The 24,600-nt window shown below is 28.6% G+C and overlaps 1 protein-coding gene across 1 annotated transcript in view; it reads right to left on the reverse strand.

Moving 5' to 3' along the window:
• Positions 1-24,600, reverse strand: part of LOC100210364 (transmembrane 9 superfamily member 1) — a 72,158-nt gene that overhangs the window by 31,330 nt on the left and 16,228 nt on the right. The window contains exons 7-11 of the mRNA XM_065796004.1: positions 19,957-20,020; positions 10,878-10,949; positions 5,888-6,038; positions 5,047-5,122; positions 173-222 (exon numbers count right to left, since the gene is read on the reverse strand). Of these exons, the coding sequence (XP_065652076.1) occupies positions 173-222; positions 5,047-5,122; positions 5,888-6,038; positions 10,878-10,949; positions 19,957-20,020 (413 nt within the window). The remainder of the gene's footprint in view (positions 1-172; positions 223-5,046; positions 5,123-5,887; positions 6,039-10,877; positions 10,950-19,956; positions 20,021-24,600) is intronic.

Consider the following 24,600-nt stretch of genomic DNA (forward strand, 5'->3'; position numbering starts at 1 on the left):
ATCACTTTATATATAGTATATTTCTCAAGCATATATTTTTGCTCGTCAACTCCAACACACTGTCACCTTATCTTCAGAATATTTTTATCTCAAAAATGTTTATACAATTCTAGTTCTAATTTTTATAATAATATAGGATATTATTAAAAAAAAACTTTAGAAAATAACATACAGCATGTTAGTGCATAAAGAAGAACAGCAGCGGTGTTCATTGAACCATGCCTATTAGGAACAAAATTGTATACTATATATAAACATTACATTTTAGGTTTATTGCAACATTTTAATGTATGTATATATCTAGATATATACAAACACTCCTAATAAATATAAATATTTTATCTATATCTATTAGGGGTGTTCAAGAAAAAAAAACTTTGCAATTTAAAAAACAAAGCCCTCAAGACTTGAAACAAATATGTTTAAAGTAATTTGCAAAAAATATAAACACCATTGAACCACTATATCTTTGCCCTCAAAGGACATATTTATAAAAAAAAACCTCAAAATGGCTAAAAACAGTTTATTTTAAGGGTCTTGAAGGCAAGACTTACATAAACACTTTTAATAAATTTTTTGGGCATAAATAAATATTATAAATGGTATAAATATTATAAATGGGCCATAAAAAATGTTGTTTTTTTTCTTCCCAAAAATAGTATAATTTACACTTTAAATCAGCTAAAGTTTGGTTATTATGTAGTGCAGCATTTTTATTTAGATATCATAAGAATTACAAATATTCAGATTAAAATTACCCATTTTATGTATGTTTAATATGACTAATATTTTAGATAGAATAAAATATGCTTTTAAGTTATCACTACAATTTTACTTATCAAAAACAATTTATTTGAAGTATTTAACAAGATTTTCTAGAAGTTTCAACTTTCTTCTATAGTTTATTTAACATACTATGTGATTTTGCATATTCATATACATATAAAGATATTGCATATCTTTGTTAAGGAAGAAAGTCTGACATCTTCATCAGTCTAAGCAAGTTTTTCTTGCTTAGACTGATGAAGCTCTTCCAGAAATCCTGAAAACAGAACGAAATTTGTTGACAAAAGTAGTCTGTTCAGTTTTTTATCTTCATTGTTGAAACAATCAACTGTTGCATCATACCGACAGCTCTGTCTGAATGTTCATTGACAGTTAAAAAGCTATTTGCATATTTTTAAAAGACTTTAAACATAGATGTCAGTACTGTAGTGAAAGTAAAAGTCTTTTATTCTTTCTTCAATAAAACCGCTAAACTAAAGAAATAAGGTAAGAAAACTCATCTACCAAAGGTGCTAAATTTAAAGATCTTTAAAGCAACACTGCACTGCTTAATATATTATATATATTAAGGTATTTTATATAATAAATTTTTATGTTGTAAATAGTATAACATGTTTTGTCTTAAATATATATTATATTCCATATGGTCTCTTATAAAACTTGTAAAATTGTAGTGATAACAATAATAGATTTTTTATTCAAAGTAAGTATTAAATATGCAAAAAATGAGCAATTTTAATCTGATTTTGAATATATATATTTGCAAACCTTACTATGAATTTAAATAAAAATTATTGAATTTAATTATTATAAAGGTTTCAAAAGCAATGTCACAATGCATAATAACCAAATAATAGCTGATTTTAAGTGTTAATCGTACTATTTTAGGGGGTAAGGGGGGGGGAAACCATAATATATGAAAAATTATTTGCTTCAAATCTAGAGGGTTTGGTTTTTTAAGTTTCAAAATTTTTTTTTTAAAAGAGTGACCCAAAACTTTTTTTTCAAAAAGTGCACATTGGAACCTCCCATTTTTATCCATCTACTAAAATAAAAATTAGTAAAAACTTAATGTGATTTGAAGCATTTATAGAAGGTACATAAAATTTTTAAACATCAGACAGGTTTCTAATACTACCAAAAAAAAAAATTTTTTTTTGCAAAAGTATATCATGTTGGGTCTCAAAGGAAGCAAAAATTAATAAAAATTTAAATTATCAATTTACTTAATAATTAATTTAATGTTATAACATAAAACCCAGCTAAGTACTAAATAATAATTTATTCATATGATATTTCAGTCTGATTAGAAAATTAAAGGCAATTGACATGCTTTCAGAGCAAAAGAACACTGCAAGGATTGCCACCTTATATTTTATTGTATGCACCCCAAAACAATCCCAATTAATTTCAACTGTTATAAAAGAAAAATTAAAAAATCCCTTAAGATCAAGTATGCACAAAGGAATCATTAAAAAAAAAAATCATAAAATTTCCACAACTTTTGAACAAAGAAAAACATATTAGAGCTGGATTTTAAAAAAACAAATAGCTGGATTTTAAAAAAACAATCATTAGAGTTAGAAGCACCTTACTGATTATGTAAACAAATAATATAAATATCTCTCACATAGATGAAATAAATGAATTTCAACACATGGTCTTCATGTATAATCATTTAAAAAACCTCACACCAAACAACTTTAAAACAAAATTTAAAATAAATCAAAAAATAACTATTCTCTAAGATCTAATGAGAGGTTTACATATACACTACCCCATAAATTATTTAATTTTAAAGAGTACAGTAAGAATAAATATAAAGAATACATCACAACATATTGAGGGCCTAAGATATGGAATAGCTTTAAAAATAACCTTTCCAATATGGTGAAATCAGTAAATTCATTTAAGTTTTATATAAAAAGAGAAATTTTGAAATCAAACAAAAGCTTTGAACTTTGATAAACACACTTTTTTATTAAACTTAATTTTCTATATTATATATATATTTTTTAAGCTAACTTATATTTATAGGAGCTTATTCTAATTACTGTCATTTACTCCACTTATATAACAGAGATTGTTGTTTTTTCCTACTTTAACAGAGTTTTATATATATATATATATATATATATATATATATATATATATATATATATATATATATATATATATATCAAATATATGGTAAAATAATATTAAATTAATAAGTTTTGATATTAAAATTTTGATTTAAAAGATTAATAGTATTGTAATAAATTACACAATTATGATACTTATTATTTTTTTGTGTAAAAAGATTTTTAAATTGTTAACATTAAATTAATAAAAAAACTAACGTAATTTTTAAATTCAAAACAAAAGAAGATAGTTATCAAAATAATAAATGATAGTCACGCTCTTAAACTTTAGAGAAGTTAATTTAACATTAGTGTGATTACTACCACACTAATGATGATTTGATTACTACCACACTATAATACACATTTAAAGTTTGTGCTGAAGACCTAAGGTGTTTTAAAAACATCTTAAGCTACTCTAAATAAATGTTCTGACTGGGTAAGTAACTCTTGTATACGTATTTGTGTTGACTAGGTAAGTAACTCTTATACATGTATTTGTATTAATTGAGTTAGTAACTCTTATATATGTATTTGTGTTGACTGGGTAAGTTCTATTCTCCTAATACTGGCTACTAGAGAATGTCTAAATTCTCCTGATATGTTTTGCTATCTAAATGGATATTATATTGGTATTACAAAGGATGGTTACAAGGTAGAAAAAAGATAATGCCATTTGCTGCTCCCTGAGGAGCACTCTGAAAAATCATCATGATGACTGCTATTTTTGTAAGATTAATTTTACAAAATACAGAAAAGCTGAAGGGAGATAAGCTCTTCGCTATCCAGATATACTATCATACAGCACCTGTCCCACATGATGAAAGCCAACCAGTACCACAACCACAAAATGTAAGTATTCTTCTCACCATACTCTCTAAAAGTCTTACATTTAATTTAATTAAACATGAAGTATTTAATTGAATTTATTTGAAATAATTAATTTGAATTTATTTTTTTATTGAAGTTTCGAATGTTACTGCTATTTATTTCTATGTTTATTTTATATCTCAAGAGTCAGCAGGTAACAGTAGCGAAGATATGGAGGAAGCTTTTCTACCAATAACAATTTTCAGCCTCACTGTCCAAATTAGAATGAACTAGATGATGTAATTAGAGATTTATGTTTTATTAAGTCAGAAACTGAACTTCTTTCATCAAGACTGACAGAAGAGAATCTACTAAGCCAAGACAGCAAGACATGTATGTGTGTACCGCAAAAAAAGCAGTGTTGCTTCACAATGGAAATAAATATCCATCTGTGCCTCTTGCACATTTGGTACATAAAAAAGAAGACTATGATAATCTCAAAGAACTTCTTGACAAAATTAGTTATTTTGAGTACAAGTGGGATGTTTGTGATGATTTAAAGAACCTAGCTTTATTGTATTGCTTGCAAGGGGGATACTCAAAGTACTCATGGTATACAAAGTATTCATCCAAAAAAATTATATCACTGTGTGAGTAATCATATCAAATTAGAATTGGTAAAACAGTTTGTAAAAGCCCTAGATTTTGGAGACAAAGATCAAAGAAGGTATATTAGTTGGAACCCAAATAAATAAAGTTTTATTAGTTGGAACCCAAATAAATAAAGTTTTATTAGTTGGAACCCAAATAAAGAAAGTTTTATTAGTTGGAACCCAAATAAAGAAAGTTTTGAAGAGAAACTCAAAAGAGCTATGACGAAACTAAGTGTTCGTGATGTACTTCTTGGACTTCTAGGAAATCGCCAAAATTTCCTAGATAATTACAAACGACTGGTTATAAAGCTTATTTGAAAAATTCAAGAAACTGGGTTGCAGTATGTCCATAAAGATTCATATGTTGCCATTCACACCTAGATTTCTTCCTCAAAACATGGGTAATGTCAGTGAGGAGCATGGTGTGAGATTTCATTGAGACATTGCAAAAATGGGAAGTAGATATCAAGGATGAAAATTTTTGCTTATATCAAGAAAATATGAACTGGAACATAAATAAAAAATTATTAATATTACATCAAAACAAATGTGATTTTTGAAATCAGTGGCAAATAACACATAAAAAAACATTGAAAAATCTAAGTGGGCAAGACCTTTGTTACATTGTGCAAATCTATAATGACATTTAAATATCTCTATGCAAAATATCTAACCTGTGTACATTGAACATTCCCAATAAAGCCATAATGATTATGCCAAAACATAATGCTAGAAACTGAGAACCATTTCCTTTGTAAAAAATAATACATTAAACAAAATATTTTTTAAATTATTCTTCTTCATTTACTGATTATTGATGGATTATAATAATCACCAATTTATAATATAAAAAAAAATCTCTGATAACCTTAAAGTTAAGATGAAAGTAGATTCTGCTGCTATGAAGGCCAATCAAATACTTGGAATTTTTTAAAAAGTATTTCAGCACAGAGGTTTAAATCTGTGGAAATCTCTTTATATAACCTATATTAGAATTTGCAGTTCAATCATGGTCACCATATCAAGTAGGAGACATCAATATTTTAGAAAACATTTTAGAAATTTTTTTTTTTTAATTGATTTTTGTTCAAAATAGGATTTCAATTAAATGAAATAGATTAAAACAGAATGAAATAAGAGAAATAATAAAATTTATGTTTGAAAAATGTCTATTATTTTTCTCTTAAATGATTAAAATATAGATTTGTAATAAAAAATAATTTTTTTAATTAAATGTTAAACTTTTGATAGCCGAAGTGAAATTTTAAGAACCTTTTTTCAAAACTAAATTTACTATTTCCGGTAAAAAGATATGAGCTAAAAATGTAAAAGGTGCCAAGTTTTATTGCATCAAAAAGTGCTGCGTAAGTGACAACTCGGCTCAACCTCCCCTTTCTTTTCTTCATTTAAATAAAGTTCTTTAAAAAAAAAGAAGAAAATTTAATTTGACTTGTACATATTTAAATACAGTTAATATAATCTATTAAAAATATACTAAAAACTAAAACACATTACCAAGTATAGAACAAAGTAGTGTGCGATTAACAGGAAATCGGAAAACATCTGCATGAATAATTTTCCATCCATAATCATCTTGATCTAAATCATTCATACCTTCTTCATCAGGAAGATTATATCGAGCAAAATCATTTTTCAAAATTCTCATCTAAAATCAAAATAACTAATTGTGAATAGCCATTATATTTACAAATATTTTCATTTAATATATATCATATGTAATTAATTTTATATTTTCATATATAAAATATTTAATAACATATATAATAACTTATTGCAAAACAATAATTGCATTTTATTGTTGTTGTTTTTTTATTTATAAGAATTTAGTTTTTTAAAAGAATTTATTTCTTTATTACTTTACATTTAGATTTCCTGCTCCATCCTAACAGGTTCAATGTTAATTTGAAATTTTAAGTTATGGTTGATGTCTATTATAATGATGCAGTCAACATTAGATAAATTATGATTTCTTTTAAGCTAATTTGAGAACATATCCTTAAACCCTAATCTTCTATGTTTCATTATTGTTCTTCCGTTTTATACAATTGACTGTAAAGTTGTCATAAAAAAGAGTTATCTAAAGTTAGAAAAGCAATAGACTTTATTCCAATTTTACATTAAACAAATTTTGCTACTCGTACTTGTGCCAAAACTAATCTAAAGTTGAACTATTTTTTCACTAGGTTGAGGAATCTAGTTCATTGTCAGGCAAATTTTTTTGCCGATGAAGTTTGCCACATTTGTGAAGAAATTCTCTGCTGTCTGTCTTGTGTACAAACATTTTTTTAGATTAGAAACAAAGCATTTTTATTAAACAATGCTTTTTTGTACCAAGATACATGCCAATTATTATTATTTGTCTACTTATATATAATATAACTATTTAAATTTACTGTATTATATTTATATATATAGATATACATATTTTTTTCAACATCTTTGCTTCCAACAAGGCTGCAAGCAACCACTATTAGAGTTAGAAGTTACTGAAAGAGAAAAGATGAAGTTCATAAAGCAAGATATTGATTAACCAACAACTGAAAAAGATTGCAAATTATATAAATCAGGAAAGCGAGATGAAGAAAGTAAAATCCAAAGAACAGATGTTTGAGGAAAAAAACTATATGAATGAGAGTTTTTGAAGCACTTAGAAATAGTCGCAGAAAAAGGACAAGACTTAATTAAATGATAAGACAAGAATGAATTTTAGTAGATGGCACAAGAGACGATAGTTCTTTAGAGCAGTACCCATTATAGTATTTGTAGACTATGTTTACAATGCATTTTTGCACCTTGTCTAAAAGAGAAACAGCATCATTTGAAGATCCGCCCCAGATATGGCAACAGTATTCTATACAAGGACAGATTTGAGATTTATAGAGATAGAGAATAGAATCCGAAGTAGGAAGTCTTGAGCATGATAAAGAGATGCAACTTTAGCAGATGCAATCTTTTTGCAATTGATTTGATACATGGTTTCCTAATCCTAGAAGATGAAGGGTAGATGACTCAACGAGTACATTCATAAATATAGGAAGATCTAAATTATTGCAATAACAATTGGCTGAAAAAATTGGGTTTTATCTGAATTAAAGTTCACCAGCGACTGTGAACCCCATGCTGTAGTAGAAGTGAGATTCTTTTAAAGCTCAAATGCCCCCTCCAAGCAATCAGAGTGTTGGCTCCTTAACAAGCCAAGATTAAATGGTAGTATCATCAGCGAACAAAGCAAACCTTAGACGTGAGAATATCTGGAAGATCATTAATATTAATTAAAAAGAGTATAGGGCCAAGATTAAAACCTTCAGGAACCCCTGAAGTTACAGGATATGAAGAAGAGTGCTGTTCATCGAGAACAACTTTTATATACGATTGGAAAGGAAGGATTCAATAATCTCAAAGATATTACCTGATACACCATAAGAAGATAAGCTTATGGAGAAGACCAGCATGCCAAACTTTATCAAAAGCTTTAGAAATGTCAAGAGCGATAGCCTTAACCTCTACACCTTTATCTAATGCATGATAAAACCTATCGGCTATTACTGATAGCAAATCAGCTGTAGAACGAGAAGATTAAAATCCATATTGATGATCAGAAAGTAAGTGGTTAGATTCAAGATAAGACATTAAATGTTTCTTAATTAAAGATTTAAAACACTTGCTTATGATAGTAAGAAGTCTAATGGGATGGTAGTTGGACAAGTCAGATTGCTCTCCAGAATTTTTTAAAATAGGGATAACAGATGCCACTTTCCATCATGCTGGAAAACAAGACTCTGATAAGCACTTGTTAAATAGTTTTGAAAGTATAAATGACAGCTTCGGCGAACACTTCTGCAAGACTATAACAGGTGTGCTGTCCTGACCACAGGCTGTAGATGAGTCTAAGCAGGAAATCACTTTAGATACGGAAGCTAAAGTGATACCAATATCAAGCAATAGATCAACCTGGTTCTTGACTATATCAGGTAGAACGCAACTAGTGGAACCAAGAGATGATATTGATGAAAAGTTCATAGTAAGTAACTCAGCTTTGTCTTTACGTGATTTAAAATCTGAACCATACAAGAGAAGTGGAACATACAAGAGAACCATACCAGAGAATCTGAACCATACAAGAACAGATTTGCCCTTATTATTGATAATGTTAAAGATTCTCCAGAAGTCACGAGAGCCTTGATATCAAATACAAGATTTCATGACCTGAGAATAGCGGGCATTGGCATTAGATAAATCTTTCTTACAATGGTTTCTAGCAAAAGTAAACAGACGTCTATTTTCTGAAGAATTGTTTTGATGATAGATATGGGAGTAATGGTTTCAATTGGAAATTGCGGCAGCACAATATGAGGAAACCATGGCGAGGGAACAAATGACTCCATGCCAGCCTGAATCTAAGTTATGAAAGAAGCACATTTGTCAGCAGAAAAAAGAAAGATTTCTACAAAAGGGCCATTACACAGAAAATCACAGAAAAAGTCCCAGTCAGCTTTAAGGTAGTTGTTAGAAGTATATAAGAGCATTCTGATGATGAAGAAAAAGGAGATAATAGTTTTAGAGAGATCAAACCAAGATTAGAAGCGCCTAAAGGTGAGTGTAGAGAAACTGAGCACTGACTAGGATCAGAAACAAGACATAAGTCAAGTAGAGAAGGTAATGTCTGAAAATTCGGGTTGTTTGGAAAGCAAGTTGGAAAGATGACTATTTGAGTCAGAGATTGAGAAAGGCAAAAGTTGTGGGCCTTAATGTCTGCAGAGTCACTGACAATAGAGCCAAGCCATTCAGTTTTTGATGAGCATTAAAGTCACCAACAACAACGATATTGGATGATAGATAAATGAGAGACCGAAAAGAGTGCAGCCATGAGATGAAGGAGAGCGATATAGAACAAAGAGAAAGGTGATTGAGTGAAGTGTTCCAAAACAAAAGCACATAAAAGAATAGTCTGCAGATTTAAACCTAGTTTCCAGACAAATGGGTTATTTACATTTGTAAACTCTTACAAATGTAAATGCCCAGGCCAAGCATGTGACTATTGGAGTCTTTACGAATTAAAGGAAGATAACCTTTAACACTAAGATCACAAGGTTAGACAGCCAAACTCAAATTAGCCTCACAAAGAGCAAGTAGGTCTGGTGAGATTTGCAAGAGATAAGTCTCAACAGAAGAAAAGTTACATCAAAGACAATGAACACTAGTGAATGAAAGCTTAGAGAACTTGGTGATGACAATGGTTTTTTGTGTTTTATAGTTGTTTGTACCTAAGTCATTTTTAAAATTGTTAACGAACTTGACTCAAAGCATAGATCGTACTCAGTTCACTTTAATAGTCTAAGCAATTGCCTCATTACTATTAATAAACCTTAAACCGTAACAAAAGGCTCGAACAGTGACACCATCCATGCACAACATGGCACTGTTAGTACTCTGATATTTTACAGCTGTTGATGGAATCAGTTTCTCTGAAAGCTACCACAGAGTTTGAGAAACCTCACTACTTTCTGGCCTCAGAACCATAAAACTAAATTTTAGAGTTGTACCCTCACTAGGAGATAATAGAATGAGTTGCTTAGTCTTAAAAACAAAGACACAAGTGAAACTAATGCATTGAGTCAAGAAGATCCAGCATTCAGCGTCCTTAACTAGAAACAATGTATTATAAATACATATGTGCAAGCCTAATAGATGAAGAAAGGGTGCAAGGTCTTCTACAAGGCAGTAGCCGGATGCATTTATTATCTGCCTAAGTATTTTTATTGAGGCACCATCTCTAGCCTTTACTGAACCAAGAGCTACCAAAAGTCAGTCATCAAAAATCAACCAAAAGTCGGAGTTGACTTCTTTGCCTAAAAAAGCATATCCTACAAGGCAGCAGGACATGAAGCGGTTGTACTGGGTTACATGTTACCAGTGGCAGGATAACCTGACCTGAAATATATTATATTTACTTAATAATTTTATAATTTATTACCATTTATTTAAAAGACTTTATTTTTAGTTTAAATAAACATAATAACTATATCATAACAATTAACTCATGATATTATTAGATTTCATATGAGTCCACATTTCTCTTTAAAATTGTCCATGATTACTGCCTTTTTGCTTCAAAACTTGACCACCCACAAATTTTATATTTTAAACAAAATGGTAATAAGATTTATTGTAGTTAGAAGTTGATTAAACAATTGTTATTTAAAAAACAAAACAAAACAAAAAAACATAACATTGTAAAATACCAAAAGTATTAACTCATATAAATATGTTTTTAAATTTATTTTTATCACACTGAACTTTGATAACTTTAATATTTCATTAGATAAACTGTATTTTTTTTTGTTTTGTTTTCCTAAAAAATTTTTTCAACTGTTTAATTTACAGCATAAAGAAAGGTAGACCTTTTATATACAGGATAAATGTAAATTCTTTTAACAACAAATGAAAAAGTTAATATTAGTAACTTAAATTATAAAAAGCTTACCAAAATTATCACAACAAACCCAATCAAAAGAAATACCAGAACACATGAATTTAAAATTGATAACCAGTGAATCTAAATGACAGGAAAATTTTTAACTAATAATAACAAGTTGCCCTGAAATAACTTTTTTGAACTGTATTCACTTCTAAATTTAAAACATTGCATGCAGAAAATTCAGGATCAAATAAAATGCATTTCTATGAAAACTAGAGATGTTTTCTTTAAACTAACTAGTCAAATTATGATAACAGACTGTTAAATTTTTATTAAATAAAAAAACTATATATATTAGTTTACTGACAGAATTGCTATTCAGGTTTCCTTACACATTAGCAAATTATTGTAATACATCATACTAAATAATTTTTGAAAAAAAAATTTGGGGAGTGATTTTATTATGGGTTGGGGAAGGTTGAGCAATATTCAGGTAAAAAAAAATTAAAAAATACTCAGTCCACATATTCATGAAAATTTGCTTCTTTCTGAAGATCTTGATAAGTGAGTTCTTTAAAACGATATGAATGAAAACAAAAAGACAGGTTAAGGCAAGGAAAAGAAAAATAACAGATAATGCATCTTTAGAAAAAATAAAAATTTGATTAAAAAACTTCTATATATAAATAATAATACAGGTTCCAATAGAAAACGCTGAAGATGAAGTTTGTAAATCAGTGGAACATGACTTAAATCAAGAAACTTCACCTGAAAATATTAAGGATGTAAATGAAGAATCCTCAGAAGACAACTCCAATAATATTAAAAACTTCCCTATTTATTAACATTGAACAGAATTACATGAATATCTCCAATACATACAAGAAATGCCCGAGCATTTCTTCAATTGGATATATCTCCTGCTGCTATATCTGCAATTGCATTTGCTTTCCTTCAAGACTTGATCGAATCGAATTACTTGACTCAACAAAAATGGCTAATTAAGCATGTGATCCTAAAACAGTTTGGAGAGCCAGACAAGAGGCTATATATAAAACAAGAGTTTTTTTTTAATTATTATCAAAGGCATATTTTTAGATAGAAGAAAAGATCCTACTCTGTTTTGATTGAAGATTCAATTGCTAAAACGTTTTGTCAAAGAGTAGAAAAGCAAAAAAACATGTGTTACTTCTGAAGCAGATGGTCCAGAAGTAACACTTTTCTTTGACCTTCAAAGGGTCTCTTCTACATTTCTCTTCTTGCAAGCTCATCAAATGAAAGTAGAGATTTTGCAGTCAAGATTATTAAAGTTAGAGGATTTGATGCATAGTGATGCAAGAGTAAGAAACCAAAAAAAACCTACACTCAACTTTGATGCTACAACTCTCCTTTAACTCATTGACTGGAGTAATGAACAAATCTTGGTTTTTTAATGAAATATGACAAAAAAAAGATTTAAAAGAATAATAGATTCTCCTATAAATTATAATACAAGTAAAAGAGGTAAAAGAGTAAATTATTACATAGGTAATATAAATTATAATCCATAGGTAAAAGAGTAAATTATTACATAGGTAATATAAATTATAATCCATAGGTAAAAGAGTAAATTATTACATAGGTAATATAAATTATAATACAGAGGTAAAAGAGTAATAGATTCTCCTATAGAAGTACATTGCTATCCTCTTATTTTTACTTTTATTTATTTTTGTTTTGTTATTTATGTTTTCGTTTATAATATATTTATAATATGAGATAAAATTTTAATATAATTTTCTATTTAATTTTTATTTTTTTATTTTATTTATAATTAGTTATATATTCTTATTTTTGGTTAGTGATTTAACATTACTTATTATTCGATTGTTTTACTTAGGTTGTTAGGAAAGTTCGTAGAACTCCCCTATAAAAAAAAAAAAAAGAGTTTTTTTTTATTTTATTTTATCAAATGTTTAAAATAATGTCCATCATTATCTATACAAAGTTGCATCCTTTCAAGCCATTTGTCAGACATTTTTTTATACTCTTCTTTAGGTATACTTTGAAGTAGCTTCGTTATGCAAGTTTTTTGACTTTCAACATCAGTATCGTCATCAAGATTTTTTTTTATCAAGCCGAATAGCCAATAATCAGATGGAGCTAAGTCTGGTGAGCATGGTGGGTGGCAAATTATTGTAATTCCAGATTGGTTTCCACAACTTGTGACAGTTTGAGTCACATGGGGTCGAGTATTACCATGGAGAAATTTGAAATTTTGAGTGCCTGTTTTAGGTCTTAGCTTATTTATTTTGCATATATAAGGTTTCAAACAATTTTTTATATAATATTTGCTAGTAATGGTGTCTCCCTTTTCAACATAACCCAAATGAACAACACCTGTTGTTTTGAAGAAGGTGTAGAACATGTTTTTCGGCTGAAACTTGTTGCATCTTACTATAGTTCTTGGACTTTCACCTTCACCGACCCAACTAGCGTTAGCTGACTTGTGTCCAACTTGTCTCAAATAAAACCACAACTCATCCCCTGTAATAATATCACATAGTCTCCATGGGCCGTTTCTGAAAAGGGCTAAATTTTTCTTACATGCCTCAATTCTATTCTTGCGATTTTGATCGGTTAACTTGTGGGGTATCCAACGTGATGTTAATTTTCTTTTTTTAAGTGCGTTGTGAATGATTTAGTTGATTGTAAAACAATTAATCGATGTCAGGGCTTCATTATATCATGTGTTGCATGCAGATTTTCTTCAATAATGGCTCACACACGTCCAATATTCTCAGCTGTATACGTGGTTTGAGGGTGCCCTGAGAGAGGATCATCTTCGAGACTCTCTCTACCATCTTTAAATAAAGTAGCCCACTTGGCAACTGTACTATATTTTGGAGCTTGGTCACCATGAACTAAAACCAATTTATTGGTTATGGCTTGTGCTGAAACTCCAAGTAGAGCACGGGTTTTAATATATGCTTGATATTCAAATTTTTCCATTTGTAAATTTTTTCTTTTAAATGTATATGATAAAATTTAAATAACTTATTTAATAAACATTAAAAATATTTCAACAAGTACTTAAAATGTTCATAATTAAACATAGTTTAAAATGATATATAAATATTAAATTATTTACTGTCTCATTGTATCTTTATAGATGAAGTTCTATGAACTTCTCTAATGACCTAAGTATTATTAGAATTATTATTTTATATTAGTTTATTCATTAATACTGCTTAATTTACAGCAAATAATATTACTATTATTACTATTATAATTGTTGCTATTATATTTACTATTTATAATATTGTATCATTATTTTTCATTGTTATTTTCATTATTATCTTCTTTTTGTCCTATAAAACATAACAACTTCAACCTTTCTTCTAAATTTGGCAAATTTTCTTCTTTTATCTTTCTCATTACTTTTACTATGACCTTTAATTTTCGGGGACACTGCAACCTATACTTACTTTTTTTGTACCTGCAATGCATGTACAAAAAATTCAATGTGATGTTTGTTTTTGACTCATACAAAATGTAGCAGTCTTTATGATCATGGGTACAATTTAACACAATCAAAACGCTCAACATGACTGTGTGTAAATTGTACTAAAGGTGTCTTCGCTTCAATTAAAATTATTATAACTGATGATTTGCCATTATTAACTAAACTCTTTTGGGATTGAATAAAATCTATACTCAATTTAATAAATTTATTACATCACAAGCTTCAGTTTCTGATGAGGAAAACTGTTCATCTTTTGATTTAGATTGCTAATATTATGACATTAATAAATTTTGTTCTCAAAACATCATAAACTCTATGTCCTTTTTCCATTTAAACATATCCTCTTTGCAAGAGCACTTTGAAGATCTGAACATATTATTATCATTAATTAGTTTGGAAATTAGCATTATTGGAATTACAGAATCAAAGTTAAAGAAAGAAACTTCTTCCACAAACCCTATTATTATTCAAAATTATAATTTTGAGAATACACCAACCAAATCTTTTTTGTGGTGGAACCTTGTTATATTTATCAAAAAACTGATTTTTAAAAGAAGAGATGATTTGATCATATACACACCAAACTATTTAAAATCTATTTTTGTTGAAATAATTTTTCCCAAAAAATCAAATGTTATTGTTGGTTGCATATATAGACACCTTAGCATGGATGTAAACGGCTTTAATAACAAGTGTCTGTTCTTCTTCAAAAAATATCTCCTAAAAATAAGTCTGTCTTCCTACTTAGCAAATTTAACATGGATTTGATACAGTCAAACTCTGACTTTGCAACTTCTGAGTTTTTAAGCGAATCTTTTTGTCGTGGAACCTTGTTATATTTATCAAAAAAACTGATTTATAAAAGGAGAGATGATTAGAACATATACACACCAAACTATTTAGACTATTTGAATTTACTTCTTATAATATTCGCCCATTTATTACGCTACCAAAGAGAGTTACTGACCATTCTGCTACATCCATTGACAATATCTTTTCAAATGTAACCACTAACCAAATTATTTTAGGAAACCTAACAACTATTTATACCACAAGAACTTTAACAATTATAATAAAGACTCATTTAAATATGAATTATTAAAAATTGACTGGAATAACATCATTAATAAAAAAGAATGTTAACTCTAGTTTTGAAGCATTTATTTCTCATACAACATTGTTGCTAGATGTGCCACTCAAAAAAAATTAGTATAAGGAGCTACAAGCGTCAATTCAAGCCATGGATTACTAAAGGAATAATAAAATTCAAATTCGAAATCTTAGTCAAGGGAAAATGTTAATGATTAAAGATTTAAAGAGTAAAAAAATACATTTCAAAAAATTATTTTCAGAAAATGTAAAAAATCTTTGTGAAACCTGGAAAGGCATAAAAAGTCTAAATGTCAAAAATATTAATAATGTACATCCAAATTGCTTCCAAGTTAACGAAACATACATAACTGAACCAACTCTAATCTGCAAAGAATCCAACAACTTTTTCACAAATATAGCTCATAAACTTAATTCTAAAATTCACTCATCTTACATAAGCTATAAAAAGTTTCTTAAGCATTCAAATCTTCATAGTTTACTGATATCTCCAACAAACCATTCTGAAATCTCATCACTTATATCTAAAATGAAATCTAGAAAATCAATAGGTCCTAACAGCATCCCCACAAACATTCCTATTGATTTTAATTCTGAATTTTTTCATATTCTCTCTAAACTATTTAATATCTCCTTAAATGGAATTTCTGATATTTTGAAAATATCTTGTATCATTTCAGTATATAAAAATGGCTCAAAACTCTCATGTACTAACTATAGACTAATTTCAATTCTATCTAACATTAGCAAGCTCCTTGAAAAACTAATGTATTCTAGATTATACTCATTTTTCAGTTCTTTTAACTGTTTAAATGAATTTCGATCAAAACACTCTACTTGCCACACTTTAATAAGTTTAACCGAAAAAAAATTAAAAAGGCACTGAATACTGGTCATTTCGTTGGTGGTGTTTTTATCAACTTACAAAAATCTTTTGATACCGTTAATCATACTATTTTAATTTCTAAACTTGAACATTACGGAATCCGAAAAGTTGTTTGTAATTGGTTTCAATCTTATCTCTCAAATTGGAAGCAATATGTTAGCATTAATGGTTACAAATCAAATAGCAAACACATAATTTGTAGTGTTTCCCAGGGTTCTGTTCTTGGCCTTCTATTGTTTTTGATTTATGTTAATGATCTAAATAACATTGTCAATTATATAGCCATTGAATGTATTACGCAATGACTAGTAGATTATTTATTTTTGACCCATGTTCCCAGGAGGAAAAAATGTACAGCAGTATAGCATTACTTTATTTTCAAAAAGATGTTGAAAAAAAACTATCGATGTGTATTGATAGTTTTCAGCATGTTCAGTTGTTGGTTATATATTATTTTTTATCAGCATTTTACATACATGATTTTCCAGACAATTTTACCTCTAAAGTGATATACTGATGATAAAACCATATAATCCATTCTATTTAAAAACTTTTTAAGATACCTCATTGACATTTCTAGTTTGCAACCATATAAAATAAGGAAATAGCTTCTTTCCTAGATAGCCAATCAGTTAGAATGCAATAGGATGCACTTCAAACCTAGTAAGTGTAAATTAATGTTTGTAAACCACATAAATATCTGTTACAGGTTTATTTTATGGAGCAGACAGATGACTCTTGTGGACTAATAGAAAAAATTATAGTAGAGTGTGATCTAAGTTCAATGCTATTAGATAATCTAAAAGTAAGAGCACAAGTTGAAGTTGCGGCATTCGAGCATCAGCTAAAATTTTGTTATATTTCACAACTTATAGTAAACACCATACATTTGCTAAATAAAACAGCATTGTGAACTTGCAAAGCAAGCCTCATTATGCCTTCAGTAAGAATATTATCATACAGACAGCATTTGAGACAACTAGGATTGATTAGAAAAACATCAAAATTAATTGAAAAATGCGAAGAAAAAAAATTATATTTAGGGGTAAATAATTTTTGTTTTGTTCCTTAAATTCTTTATACTGAACAAATAGTTTATAACCTTTCAGATGGCAAGTATCAAATAGAAAAACATTTTGGTTGTGATGGTTTACCTGACGTAACATAAATTCCATTGCAGATAGGTAAAAATGACCTTTGATAGTAGCTGTTGACTTTTCTTTATTAAGGACAACCAGTAGAAATAAAGATTTATGGTAGCTATATAAGATAGTGATAAGTTAGCAATATTTGTGGACATGAGCTAAATCTGATTAAAAACAATTTATTACAATAAAGACAGTAATTTTGAAATGAAGATTGCTAACTCCTTAGCTACCTTAGCAAAATGTAAGTGTAAAAAGACTTAACTACTTGTATTAAAACATTTTTAAATAGACAATGCTGTTGAGCAACAACATGTGCGCGTATACTAGGGTGTTTCAAAACTTCACTTTTTTTCCTAAACAATATATCTGTCAAAAAGTATATATTTTAGGAATGATAAATTTTAAACATTTAAATTGGTTCTTGGAGCGGGGTTTTTTTTAACTTTCTTCCTGTTGTTTCTAACCACCAGTATTAAGATTTGTCGCAACTTATATCCACTTACAAAGTCCATCTTTTTTTCTCTTCATTCGTTATCATGGTAGTCTTATCAATTATTCTCAAGGTAAGAATGTATAAAGCTTTTTCAGTAAACAGTAATTAGCTTCATGGCAAGCTCCGTGTTAATAGGAACAAAATCCAGATACTTCTCCTTCCAAAAAGAATTCAAAAAGTTTGCACAGTTTTCTGGAATCACTTCTGGCAAATGTCTTAGTAACAAGGACCCTTTTCCTAAACTCCAGAGCTTCTTTAGCAACATGATGTAGGAGTGATCTAGCTTGAAGCGACTCCAACCAAGCGTAACTAGGTCTATCATCTAACCCACCTCCTCATTGACTGAATACTTGGCTATTTGGAGTTTGACATTATTTTTCTGAGGCCCCTCATCCTCTCTCCATTCAAAATCTTCACAAAGTTGGCAATGTCTAACTCTAGCTTATGTTTTCTGCAAACAACAACCAGCAATATGGTATCAGTGTCATCCATATCAGGTGATGTAACACTGACTGCTATTCTTTCTATAGAAACAGTTATGCTTGAATTTGCTTAGTCTGCTTTCTATCAAAATGAATACAGAGCTTCTTTTACCTTCAAATATTTTGCCTGAGATTTTATTTTGTCTTCTAATATCTCAATTTTCCTGAATCTCTTTCTGTGGACTTTACTTCTCGATAGATTAATGTTTTCAAGATTCACACCAGCTTTATTGCATATTACAGTTACTAATGAAGTTTTTGGGCATATACCTACTCTGTATCAAGCAGAAATTGAAGCAATACACAGTCAAACAGATCTTCAGCATTTATACATATCATTATTCTATATGACTGAACTTATCAGGTAAACCTTTATCATCTGAAGAATCTAAACTAACTTCAGATAAATGAAAAAAAGCCTCAAGTTCATTTGATTTTATTACATTTATTGTCATTTTACTGTTACATCTTGCCTCCACCATCCTCCTAAACTAAATCGCTTATTCTTCGCTGACTTCTGGAATGACTGTCCGGCTCTTCTGTAATACACGTTTCTTTTTCCTTTATAATCTAGATAGAACTGATTATTCTCCTCTTAGGTATTCTTAAAACAAAATGGAAAATTTATAATTAGTTACTGCTGTTTTTATGTTTTGCTTCATGGTGCCTCTTTTTTTGAAACTTGGGGATGAGATTGCATAAAACTATAATTCTTATAGTGTATTTATAAAAAAATTGAAATTTATTTGTTTTACCAGGGAGATTTTAGAAACTAAAGAAATCTTAGAATATTTTTGATAGTTGTTAGCTGGTTTGTTGGAAGCTCATTGAATGGGTACTTCAGGAGAACAGCAGCTTCTTGGATTAGTTGACACAGTGTATTTTCTCTTCTCACATTTTTTTATTTTAATTATTTTAAGTACGATTCATTTCAGTTGATACTTTTATTATTAGTTAATGCTAAAAAATTTTTTGAGTGTCACAAAAAAAAAGACTACAAAATGTCTTGTACCAGACCAGCCAACTGATTTTCAACTAGCCTAAAAACATTGGTTTCTAAATTCTCTAGGCAAAATGGGTGAAAACAAAAAAATTTAAAATCTAAAAAATTGTAAAACCTCAAACTTTATTGAAAATTTAAAAAATTGAGATTTTACATATTGCTGAGATTGAAGTCAGAAACTTTTTTTAAGACACGCTAATGTATATAATATATATACTTCCGAAAACAAAAAGATTAAAAAAATAGCAGCTAATAATCAATTTGTTCAAAACAGAAACCCACAATTACCTAATACCCAGTGGGTACAAGATGTGTTTCAGATGTCTAAATATGTATTGATACATTTTTTAGACCTCTAAAATATGTCTTGTGCCACTGGGTAGTGTTTATCCAAAAAATTAGATGTAACATCCTTAACTTCAAGATATTTTGGATAGCATGCTTCCAGAATTCTAAGCATTTTTTTTATTGAAGGTCTCTCTTGGGAAAAGTAGAATAAAAGTAAAAAATGAAGAAACCTCTAATGTTTTAGGAAAAAACCCTCCAGCTTCACTTTTGCTCAATCTTTCTGAATAGGGTAAGCTAAAAGCAAATAAAAAATATTGCAAATATTATGTAATAAAATGAAAGAATAAAAAAAAAAAATTTTAATCATCAAGCAAACATCTGTACAATAAAAATGAATATGGAACATTTCATTTTTTGACTACTAAACTTTTAATGGAAAGGAAAGAAATTTTAATTTTTTCCCTTTTTTATATCATGTAAACCATATTCTTTAAATAAATAGAACAATAAACATACACACATATACCAGGGTTACCACTATTAAAGCTGAGGCTAAAAATAAGGACTTTAAGGAGAATTAAGGATATATTTTCTTAATTTATAAGGAGATTTGGTTGCGAACGCCAATTTTTTCAAGGAAAAAATAAGGAGAATTAAGGAGAAAATGATTACTTTAAAAACAGAATCTTTCTTTTTTCAATAAATATTAAATATAAATAGATAAACTATTATAAATAAAATATAATATATTATATACATATATATATATATATATATATATATATATATATATATATATATATATATATATATATATATATATATATATATATATATATATATATAACATTATTATAAAAGTTCATTTTTCTTTTTAACAAGCTTCTTTTTTTTAACATAAAGCTTTTCAAGAGACTCTAGTTTTTCAAAGGCAGCTTTTTCTAATACATTAGATTTTGATATGTCAGCTTTAATGTCATCTAAATACAAAGAGAATCATTAAACAATGACATTTCATTTATATGAACTAAAAATTTATTCATATTCAAGGCACAAATCTAAAGTTGTCCTTTTTTCAGCACGGAATTCAGTTTCATCAGACAACTTCTTTAAATTCTCAATCATAGATAATGCCTGTCGAATTTCTGTATTGACTATTTCAATATCCTCAATTACTTTTTGTTTTGCTTCCATTTTCTCTGCTTTTTCTGCAGACAGGGCTTTTGATAGTTGATCATCAAAATACCGCTTTCTTGCCTTTTTGCAGCTATCCAACAAATCTTTAGTTATTTCAACTTCATGTGCCATAAACCCATAAAATGTGAGGTAATCTTGGATAGAACATAAAGAGATGATGGTGTCTGTGGACATATTGCCATCAATTAGACTTTTATTGCTGCTGAACCCTCGTTCAACTTGAGCTTGTCCATGTGATAAAATAAGGACAATTTTAAAAATTTGCTGCAGATTTATATACAGCTTTAAATCAGTGTATTTCCACAAAAAGTAGTCCAAACGATCTTTATCTTTATCAAAAGTCAACAATAATTCTTTGTTATTAACAACGACAGTTTTACAAAACCTGGATATTCCTTCGTAGCTAAATCACCAACAGAAGCTCTAATTTTCTTGTAAGTAACAAGTTTCATCAACAGTTTTTCAAAAAAATGTTCACATTTTTCTGGGAATTCAACCATAAATGATGAGGAAATACCCATCAGACAGCTAGCAACCAGAGAAGACAAAGGACTCTTCTCAATGATATTAGTACACATCGAGACAAGGAAATCGCATACTTCCCTCTTGAACTTTTCAATTTGAACTTCAGTAATCTTTCCTTTACTCTTGAGTTGCAGGAGATCATACTTCAATGAAAAGCCAACATCAATCTTGCCGGTTAAAAGCAATTAGATAAATCTATTTTAGACGTTATAGTTTTGGCGTTTGCAAGAAGATCTAATCGAATGAACTTTGCATAAAAGTTGCGTAGTAGTTCTTCAAGTGTCACCACCAGAAAAGGAGTCATGGGCTTATCAATTTCGAAAAGAAACTAAAAGAAAAAAAATAGCAATACTGAAAATAACATTTTGCATTATTTTCTGAAATTTGAAAATAATAAGAAAATAGTTTATTTCTCAAAATATATTAAAGAGAATAATCAGCAATACAATTGCATCAGGAATATAATAAGGAATACCAAGGAATGCATTTAGATTGCCACTAATTTCTTCAAAAAACTTCAAATTTAAAGGAACCCAAACTTTATTTGCTTGAGCACTTAAATGTTGGAAACTGGTGTTTTGCCCTGATTTACCATATTCACGTTGCTTACTCTTTGGTAAAGACTTCCAGTAATCAACAACTAAGACTACTTTTGACCAAACCTGTATTGCTTTCTCGGCAACACTTTGGTTCTCGGCCCACCGAGTGCTACAAAACATGTAAGGGAAACCTGAACTTGTTGCCTCAGCTATTCGTTCATATTCACTTGCTCTTGATGGACTTTCATGAAATATTTGGTACATTGAAGACAATAACTTTTTTATGTTCCAGCCTGTAGCTTTGACACCAGTTTGTAAGGATCTATTTATAGTATGCAAACCACAGGTACCAATGTCAATGAGCGTACTAAATTCATTGGTCTGACATTCTTCATTGAGCATTGTCAAAAACTGTTTATTAACATCAGGGCCATCCATAGATACCTGAAGCATTTTTTCATCATTCAAACCAATCATGCAGGATTTAGACATATTTAAAATATCTGGGGCTGCAGTTTTTCCCATAAATTCTGAAGAATAATATATAGTACAAACGGTATTACTTTCTTCATTTCAATATCGCACATGTAAGTCCATTAGACCTTTCTTTACAACTTTATTGTAAGATTCATCAAAAAGACATACAAAGTTATCCAGCTTGTTAAAATCTCCTGATAGAATTTTTATTAAATATGGGGCAAGACCGTGAATTATTATATAACCAGATTTTGTTCAACCACAGGAAAAGATGTTGGCAATTTTGCTATCTGGAAACATTGATGCAAATTGTTTAGACTTATATAAATGTTTGCTTTGAACAATATCTAAACACCAAATCAACTCTGCCTTCAAAACTGCTTCCTTTTGAAGCATATCTGAAATGTTATATTACTTTGATGAGATAGGCTTCTGTGGTTCTGATTGCACAGTTTCTTTGAACAAAAAAGAGTAACCTTCTTGAGGCAATTGTTCTATGTGCTTTACTCCTCTTGCATGTGCATCAACAGCCTTGATACCTATAGCTGCTACTGAAAACAACTTAGAACAAAATTTGCATCTTGCACGGCTGGGATTTTTATCTTTTTGAAGCCAAGAAGTGTAACTATCATTACTTGACCAAAGTTTTCGGAAACTACTTTTATATTTAGGCATCTAAAGGTAATTTATGAAAAACAAATAATAATCTTTTGTATTCAATCTCAAGTTTGTTGAATATCTATCTAAAATTTTTTCCCTAAAGTATGCATATTTAGCTGTAATTAAAAAAAGGAGTACTAAGACTCTTCCCCTATCGCACAGTGTATACTTACAGTGTGTAAGTACACAGTGTAGAAAAACTAACTAAAATTACAGACAGAAAGTAAAAGAAAAACAAGAACAGCTTAACTTCAATTTTCAAAACTTGACCTAAAATATATGTAACACCACTAGATTAAAAAATATTATATTTAAATTTTTGATTTCCATATACAAAGTGACTGGCCGCTTTGTACATGGAAATCAAAAAAAAAAAAATCTAAACAATCATTTTCAACCCAAAAAATTAAAATTGATTAAACATGTTATTCAAAAAAAAGATTAGCTAAAAGTTAAGGATATATTTCAAATAATATATAAGAACATCAATTTAAAGAAAATTACAGCAAAAGAAACTATTTTATTATTTTGTAGAACCACATTTCTCTTGTAATCATTGATTTACTCACTTTGGCATTGAATTTACAAGACTTGATATCTGATATCGTTGTTTTCTCCTTTAAATATATCGATTGAGGGAAGAAGCCATTATCAATATTCTAAAATTTCAATATATCTATCAAAATTAATTTGACCTTCAAATAATCAATAGCATACAACTCCTGTATAGTTCATGCAGGCCCAAATGCCTACATGTGCTACTACTTTGCTTGGTTCTCTTTAATGTAAAATCAAATATGCATTATTTAACTTTTTTTTCAAATTATTTTTTTGACGATGAGATAGTCCTTGGTTTCAAAGAAAAATAGATTCATAACATGTTTTTTCATAGAATGTCAACCGTGATTTAGAAGTTTCATGCTGTACTTTTTTATAGCTTATTTTGTAACTTTTTTATTATTTCATTTATTTATGTTTTTATTAGTAATATTTCAAACAACAAAAACAAAAATTTAGAGTTAGTAAATGCTGATGAAAATAAAAACAAAATTATAAAAGAAAATTATCAAATAAAGTAACAAGCCTCAACTTTTGACCAACATTAAAAAAAATGAAAATTATAAAGTAGATGTTTTAAAATTATATATAATTAGTAATACAAAGTAAATTTTAAGGAAACAACATGTCAATTAAATAGTAAAGACTTTAGTTATTAATTAGCACTAGTAAAACATTGAAAAAATTAAACAGATTTCAAAATAATTTAAATCAAACAGGTGCTTTAAAAAAAAAAAAAAAGTGGTCTCTCTCTCTCTATATATATTTATATATATATTAGGGTGCATCACAAAACAACAATTTAAAAAAGTTATAATTAAAAGTTAAATTATATATAATTAGTAATACAAAGTAAATTTTAAGGAAACAACATGTCAATTAAATAGTAAAGACTTTAGTTATTAATTAGCACTAATA

Source organism: Hydra vulgaris, chromosome 04, assembly GCF_038396675.1.
Source record: "Hydra vulgaris chromosome 04, alternate assembly HydraT2T_AEP".
Classification (NCBI taxonomy): Eukaryota; Metazoa; Cnidaria; class Hydrozoa; order Anthoathecata; family Hydridae; genus Hydra; species Hydra vulgaris.